Source organism: Limulus polyphemus, unplaced genomic scaffold (genome assembly GCF_000517525.1).
Source record: "Limulus polyphemus unplaced genomic scaffold, Limulus_polyphemus-2.1.2 Scaffold217, whole genome shotgun sequence".
Taxonomy (NCBI): Eukaryota; Metazoa; Arthropoda; class Merostomata; order Xiphosura; family Limulidae; genus Limulus; species Limulus polyphemus.
Genome location: NW_013665827.1, coordinates 770,372 through 779,207, shown reverse-complemented (window position 1 = coordinate 779,207; position 8,836 = coordinate 770,372). Strand labels below are relative to the sequence as shown.

At 33.7% G+C, this 8,836-nt stretch overlaps 1 protein-coding gene across 1 annotated transcript; it reads left to right on the top strand.

The window, feature by feature from the left end:
• Positions 1-3,083: 3,083 nt before the first annotated feature.
• Positions 3,084-3,401, top strand: LOC106478496. The gene has a single exon (XM_013939048.1). The coding sequence runs from the start codon at positions 3,084-3,086 to the stop codon at positions 3,399-3,401; it is 318 nt and encodes a 105-aa protein (XP_013794502.1).
• Positions 3,402-8,836: the final 5,435 nt, after the last annotated feature.

Sequence of the window (8,836 nt, the reverse complement as noted above, 5' to 3'; positions counted from 1 at the left end):
ATTACTAGGCCATTGCTTTCTTAAGTCTCATTTTATTTTCTAGGTTTATTTTTACTTGTCGTGTTTTTGCTTTTAATTGACACGGAATTGTTAGAAAAAAACAATTACTTTGATTCTTAGATCGAGAAAGACCCGCCAGCTTTATGTCAGAAAAAAAAGTATTACAGGCTATGTAACCGTTTTGCAACAACAACAAAAAAATCCCAACCTTATCAGTCACAAAAGTTTTACTTTAAGTTTAGTCACGCACTCACGACTCATTCAGTTTCCTACGATTTATACCACACGTGAAAAAAGTTGGCATTTACCTCCCATCAACTGAGGGGGTTGTTTAGCGTCTAACTGTCTATACGATGGACAGGACGTGGATTTGGGCTAAGTCACCCAACTAATGTTGTTGTTTTTTTTTTATTCAGCTTCCAAAGGAGTTTGTGATATGATTCGGTCACTAGTATTTCTGACATGATTTTGTCTCCTTTTTGTTGATTGACAAGAAAATATAGATAATTTTACGAAAGATTTAGAGACAAGTCCAAATAATCCAAAATAGTAGTCGTTACACTGTCATTTTTGTAAGATGTAATTGTAAATGCTTGACTGGACTCCACAGTTGGAATCTATTTTTAGAAATGACAGATGGAAACTGGTCATTGTCTTGTGCAGCATTAAGTCAGATAAACGTGATAAGAAACAGATACGTTTTAAATCTATGATAATTATTGTTAACAGGAATATTTGTTATTAAAAATTTGATACAATTTGGAAAAGTATCAGAAATTTGTTATGCTTTTATTATTTATTTTTATAAAACCCATTCGATATTTTGACAATTCGACAAAAAAAAAGTAAATCACTTTATTATTTAAAACAACGCATTATTTGATTCAGCAAGTATAAAATGAAATATTACACCAACATTTAATGTCTAATAACATTAAAATTCTCAGAGATAAGTATTTTTAAAATAATGGTGGTACAGACTATGTAAGTCTAATGCTTAGTAATATTTGATTTAGACTGCTTTAATTTCAAAAAGTTAGTGTTTTTCTTTCGTCGGTGGCTTTGAATACCTTTTTCAGTGACGTAGTATTCATATCTCTACTGAGAAAGTCCTCTGCAAAGATCAACAACTGAAGTACACCATATACATAGCATAAAGTAACGGGGCTAAAACATGTTGAACCACAAAAAGCAGCACATTTCAACATCATATGCAAACATCAAATTTGTGCTTTCTTTATAAGTTTTTGTTTGTTTGTAATTAAGCACAAAGCTATACGATGGGCTATCTGTGCTTTGCCCACCACGGGTATCGAAACCCGGATTCTAGCGTCGTAAGTCCACAGACATACCGCTGTGCCTCTGGAGGGCTTTTAATAAGTGTGAACTTCAAGTCATGAGTGTTAAATTTGTTAAATTATGAAGAAATTGGAATTTTAAGATGCTTACTAGAATCCCAGGATTTAAAATGAATTTTTTTATGAGCCTAATAATTTTAGCTAAACTATTTTCACCAACAGCAACTTCACTTCTTCTCACCAACACAACTTCACATTTAAGCCCATGATTATTCGATATATTTAAAGATTTAAACTTTTTATTCAAGTTTTATGGCAAGTTCTGTAGCTTATAAAAATCCAAAATTATCTTCAATTTGTGCATTAGAAATACACTTTCGTCACTTAATTTGCCCATCGGTATCTTATTCGTCATCAACTGGCCTTAATTTTTATTATAATAATATGAATTATTCATTGCGTTGTAACGTGTTCTATCGTTGGGCGGATTTTACATAATACAGGAAGCTTTTAGATTCAACAGAAGCCTTAACTTTCGTGAAATTTCTAGAATTCATCAATCACTACTCATGTAAAAAAACAACAACAACCTCTAGGGGACAAAAATCTAAATTAAGATATCAACAATAATAAAGTTATAACCCACAATAATTGGTTAGTTGTCATCGTACTTTTATTATCCATGGTTTTGGTTGTAAAGTACGGAAACACCAAGTTTCAAAAGTCATTTGTTGCCTTGTTGCTCTAGCCCAAGCAGCAAATTACTCATTCTCTTACTATTCTTGTCAGTCTTGCACTTCAATGAAAGAGAGTTCAATAGGAAAAACACTTGGTGTTCTTTAACTTACCTGGGGGTATGGAAGGGGGCGAAATGTCTAGTTTAATTTTTCTATCTCAATTCAGGCTTAGCTGTTGGACGTGTTTTAATGGTGTTGCTCTTTTACTACTGTATTGGCTTTTCTCCAGTCACGATCATGTCAGTGCAGATTAATTGGCTAAGGTTACTAGTTTCGTGATCCCGACTGCATTTATCTGCTTTTTTCAATGTGTTTTAAAGAAACCATTCGAAACTTCCAGAGGATCAAACTGTTCTATAAACAAGTTCTTTCTGCTTGAAAGCCTAATTTTAAACAGATGTGAGCTTACAATACAAAAATTGAAGGAACTGAGTAACGTCAGTATTATGGGCGTAGGCAGAGAGATTTGGGGGTAGGGGCGATCGCCTTCCACCCAAATATATATACATATAAAACATATCCAAATGGTGTAAAAACAGTCTCGGGTACCATCAAAATGCACCACGTTCAGTGAAAAGTTAAACATCCCGAGGAAGCATGTATCTTATCCTGCAGTATTGCTTTGACACTCGTTTCCTTTTTCCTCCAAAAGTAGCATCCCCCGTTACAGATACCTGCCAGCGCTACGGCATAAATTAAAATTATTTTTTCGACGATAAAACAAATAATATCACAACCTTGAATTCTCAAAGTATGTTGTTAGATTGGCACTTTAGTTTTAAAAATAAATTATAATATGTTTTATCTATAATTTCGCCATAGTCGGTCCCAAGTCCGGTTGAGAAAGGAGAATGGTTGCCGTCAGAGCTTGCAACTCGGACATCAAAACTTTGTAAAACAAATATGAATAAGAACCACCTGGTATGCCATAAAGTTAGGGTATCTCCCCGTAATCGATGCGTACTTCTATCCCCCCAGGTGGTGTGAAAAGTTGGAAAGGGGTACCGCTGGACCGAAAGCAGCTAAAGAAGAGAGCTGGGAACTAAGGATGGTAACATGGAATGTCTATACGATAACTGGGAGAGGCAGAGAACCAGCAGATGCATTAGAAAGAAGAAAAGTAAAGATTGTGTATATTAAAGATACCAAGTGGGAAAGGCAGAGTACGAAAAAGATAAGTGGAGGCTACAAACTGTTCTACTCAGGAGGGTCAAAAGGAAGGAACAGAGTTGGAATTGTATTAGCTAAAAAAATTATGATGACAGTGGTCAAAATAGAGAAAATATCGGAACGATTCATGCGCTTGAAGGTGACAACTGAGGATGGGCTGCGGAACATAGTGTCTGGTTATGCTCCGCAGATATGATGCTCTGTCGAGAAGATGGAGGATTTTGAAGAGAAACTACAAGACATAATTATAGAGATATCAGATAGTGAGATGTTGATTTTGGTAGCAGACCTGGATGCACATGTAGGAGAAAAAGTAGATGGTTTTGAAGGGACACGTGAGAGGAGAAGCTATGGAATTAGAAACGTGTAATGAGAGAGGCGGTTAGAAATGGCAGAAAGTGAATATTTGTTACTGACAAATACTGGGTTGCAAAAGACAGAGGAGCACCTCATCACGTACAAAAGCGACCAGTACAAGATGCAGATTCATAGTCTGAAGGAAGGACAGAAAAAATGTTGGATGTTAAGATGATACCAGGAGAAACAGTGGCATACCAACATAGAATGCTGATAATGGAGAAGGAGAATAAGAGAAACAAAAAGAAGGAAAAGAGAAAAGGAACTGAGAAGATTAAGGTGTGGAAAAATATTGGAAATATAAAAATTATTTAATGTTTAACTTACTTCAAATACAAAATTAAACAACTTTTCTATTGCCAATGTTTTTTTCACTTATTTCCATAATTTTTGGCAAAATTATAAATTATATTTTGTTTTGTCCTGACAAAGACCACATTAATAAACTCACTATTATAATTAATTAGTAAATAATTATATCATACTTCTGAAGTAATAACCTACGAATAGTAATTGTGCATGTGCGCTCACGGTATGTAAAAAAAAAGCTTCATCTAACGATGTTAGCACAAACGTTTATAATGTAATTTTGTTTACCATATATGGATTACCGATAATAGATTTTCATTTTGTAAAATTATTTATGTTCTGTTTTAAAAAATCTAATCATTTTCAGCACTCATTAGAAGAATGTCCAGACTTTATGAATTTCAGTTTTATTTATGCTAAAACTTCCCTGCTTTCACTAATTATGGTGAGTACCTGAAACTTGAAACTGTTTCATCAAAATATATTCATATTGTTTAATAGAAGTTAAGTTTTATTATAGAGAGGTAAATATAAGAGAAAAAGCTTAAAAAAATATACCATTAATTTTTGCTGTTTTTCTGCTCCTCAATGTCACAAGTAGGCTTAGCAAATTTCGATCTACAATTAAACTCTAGCGCAGTTACGTTAGACGATTAAGTATTTACGTCCTCATACAGTTGTATCTAGTATAAACAAAATCGAATGTTGTTATTGTTGTCTTCTCTTTAAAATATAGTTCTAGTCCTTCAAAGTACGTTGTTTGCATGTTAAATATTCAGTGATCATGTGACTAATTACTCAACAAAATAACAGTAATTTAATCATTGTTACTCATTTAATTTTTATGCTGTTGTATTTTAGTTACTTACTTAGGAATGATTTAATTCTTTTATTTGGCTTCAGATACTAAAGATGGAATCGGATGCGCTCCGAAACACTTATCTGTATTCCTTTGTGTTATAAATAAACAACGTTGTTTACCTTAAGTATCGTTATCCTTTTTATTGTGAAACATCGTTTTCCTCCAAACACATCAATTACTAATATCTCAACAAATATAAGTTAACGACAAAAACAGTTTAAATACTAAAGTATACGGAAAGTTAGAATGATAATTAATCTATGATAAACATTTTACAGGTATAAAAGTAATATAACGTTAGTAATGAGCTAGTATAATTTACCATTGTGATTGCACGAGTTGTTAAAAGTACCTTATTAGTATCAGCAAGGGGTTAACCATTTATCACACTTAGGATTACAAGCTACGTGTACCAAGACAGTTTTGAACTTGATTGACTCTTTTTTTTTTAGAGTTACGAGTTACAAGTTGCCTGCAGTAATCATCCTGTAGACTTACTCGCTTACTTAGTGTTACTTGTATTACAAGCTACGTGTACTAAGAGCATTTTGAACTTGACTGACTGTTTCTTAGACTTACGAGTTACAAGTTGCCTGCAATAATTATCCTGTAGAATGACTCGCTTACTTAATGTTACTTTTACTACAAGCTACGTGTACTAAGAGCGTTTTGAATTTGACTGACTGTTTCTTAGAGTTACGAGTTACAAGTTGCCTGCAATAATTATCCTATAGAATTACTCGCTTACTTAGTGTTACTTGTATTTAGAGCAAAACTGACAGTCTCCATTCCAGAGTTACAAACAGTGGCGTAAGTATGCGGCTATATGTCCCCCAATCCCTGCAATTGATGAGGGGGGGGGGCGAGCCAAAAGGAGGCCCGAAGGGCCTGACAAGTTTAAGAACAGCCGACAAGGGGGAGAGATACGATTTAATTTGTTTGAAGTAAGGGATGGTTGCACTATTCAATTAAGTTAATGATATCACTCAGCCAGAACCGTAATTATAATTATATGGAAATAAATATATAGAGAGTCCAATTACGCCACTGGTTACAAGTTACCTGTGGTAATAATCATTTAGACTTACTCGCTCATTTAATGTTACAAACTACTTGTGCAAAGAACGCTTTTTGAACTTTACTTGTCTGCATACCTACAAGTCAATTAACCCCTGGTGGCTCAGCAGTAAGTCTGGGAGTAAGTCTTATAAAGTTAAAAAACTGGGTTTCTATACACGCGATGGGCGGAACACAGATAGCTTATTGTGTAGCTTTGCGCTTAACAACAAACAAACAAGCCAATTATAACGGTTGTTCTTAGATTTTCACATTTACTTAGCTTCATAGTACTAGTTAATTTTGACGTTTGGTTTATTTTGGACAGTACTGTAAGTTTTTACACTATTTATTCTTCAACATCAACGCGTTTCTCTTTTATGATACAGGTTACTTGTACTAATTACTGTTTAGTCTTGGCCTGTTTTGGACAGTGTTATAAGTTTCCTGTACTACTTACCCATCAGATTTGACTCGTTTCTATTTAGTGTTGTAAAAATATAAGTTACTTGGAGTTATTACCCTCTATGGTTTAGTCGTTTTCTATAGCGCTTTAGATTCTTGTACTTTTTACCCTTTACACTTGGCTCTTTATTTATAATGTTATGAGTTATTTGTACTAATTATCATTTAGTCTTAACCCATTCTCTTAGTTTCACAATTACCCCTCGAGCTGTTGAATAGGTTGGTTGAAAAAAGCTGTCAAGGTTAACGGGTTTTTGGAATGAAGCACAAGATGGATCTTGGAAGACGGAAAGCTGGCGATCGTCCAACCCCTCGCACCCCAATTCTCTTTCTCCTCTCCCCTTTCTTTGCAATTATCTATTTTTTGATCATGAAATATACATAAATAAAGATGTCATTAATAAACTTCACCCAACTGGATTCTTTGTAAACTTTGTAATCATTCGTCATTAAAATGAAGGATTGCTATTTAAGATTATAATATGTATGTACACATGTGCAAACAAATACAAACCTTGAAGAATAAGATAAGCTTTAACGGCGTTAGATTCGGTCTAATTGTAAAACATTGATGACATAATATACAAATTAACTACTGTTCCTAACCACTTCATGTACAAATGTTTCAACATTAACTTCTGTTTGCTTAAAAATACAGCAATATATATATATATATATAGAGAGAGAGAGAGATATTTTGTGCCAAATGCTCTATCATAATTAAAGTTTATGTGAATAACAGACGAAAAAATAAAATAACTTGAAGTTAAACGCCAAGCTAAACAGTTTTGACTTTGCTTGTATTAGATAATTTCCAGTAAAATACTTTATTGATCCATGTATAAAATCAATTTTCTAGCATTTTTACTCCCTTCTGGGGAAACATAGTTTTTCATACTCTTTTTCTGTACTGTTATTAGTTGTTCTCAAAAAGTTTGAGTTTCGCTATTTTCTCTCCACGGTGGGTAAACCTATAGAGTCCGCTCACTATCTTATGTAGGAGTCTAACCCTGATTTTTACTGTTCACTTTAAATGGAGAGTCTTCCATGACAGATAAGAAGAAAGGTTGCGACAGATGTTTTAGCACGTTCACAGGTCCTTTCATCAGATCAAGGCATATATTTTGTTTTAATGTTATTTGGCTTTCAAAAAAAAATAATAATAATAAAACATCCGAAACTTATTGTTAAATTTTAGTTAACAACTGATTTTTAGTTGTCATTTATTTTTAGTTCTATCCTTATTTATTTTTAAATTTATGTTTATTTGGTCACCGAATTCAGTTCAATATATAAATATAGTACTTCCCTGTAGTAAGACTTTCTTAGCGATGATTGTTATGGCTTGTCTTACCTAACACTTTTGCCTATAGGTGGAGTTGATAAATAACAACATCCTTTCGCAGTTTCTTTTTTTTTAACCTTATATTAATTATACATTAAAATACCGACGCAATCCATTTAAGTTTCTATCAATATTGATACGCCAGTATATAGATCTATAACAAAAGGTTATAGAAGCGGAAACGTAGAGGCCGGAGGCATGACATCAGACTCAAGAGGTTGGGTTTTTATAAATTCCAGGTCACTTCTCAACCTGCTTGACAAGACATGCGCTTCTTCATCTTGATGACCTACATCTGGATATGTTTTCTACAGGTGATGTAAGATGAAGTCTCTGTGGGTGAGTGAAACATGTTTCGTTAAAATTAGGCCTAGCTCTGGGAAAACGACGAGTTTTCCGCAGCACACGTGATAGTTACTCACATTAAACGTTACTCCATAAAATGTATAGGTAATCACTATTATCATTTTTTAAATTCAGAGATACGGACATCATTTTTTAAAATTCAACCACGTGTTTTAATTTTTATTTTAAAATTTCATTATAATTTGCACTTTATTTGTGAATTATTTTGTTTTTACTTAAATTAAGTTAATCAAGTAAGAACACAGCAAGAATTCAACTAATGAAACTTTGAATAGGGCAGTTATTTGTTTGTTGAATTTAGTTTAAAGGTACTCAAAAACTAACACCTCTAGACGTCCCTAATTTAGAAGTAATAGACTAGAGCAGGGGTTACCAAACTTTTTTCACAGCGGGCCAGATAACTGAGAGAATGACGAACGCGGGCCGCATAACCATTTTGTTCAATACAATACAGTGAATACACAAAAAATAAAGACAACAAACATGTTTATTTACCAAAAAGTTATCAAAGAAAGCGACGTTAGCAATAAGATAGCTATATCACACCCAGTGCGCACATATCCGAATCTCACAAACTAAGCAGCAAAAAAAAGGTTAGTGAGATTTGTGAAACTGGCGTTTAGCTTTTGAGATATCATCAATATTTGCTTTGGAATTGCTGCATCCAACCAAGATAATTGCTTTCAGATGTTCATCAGTCAACCTCATTCGGTGTGCTGACTTCACATACTTCATTTTTGAAAATGTTTGCTCACAGACATAAGTTGTTCCAAATACTGATGCCATACCAGAGGCAAATTTCTTCAACTTTGAAAACTCATCATCAGGTAAGCAGCGATAAAATTCAACAAGTTTTCCTTCTCTGTGCTTC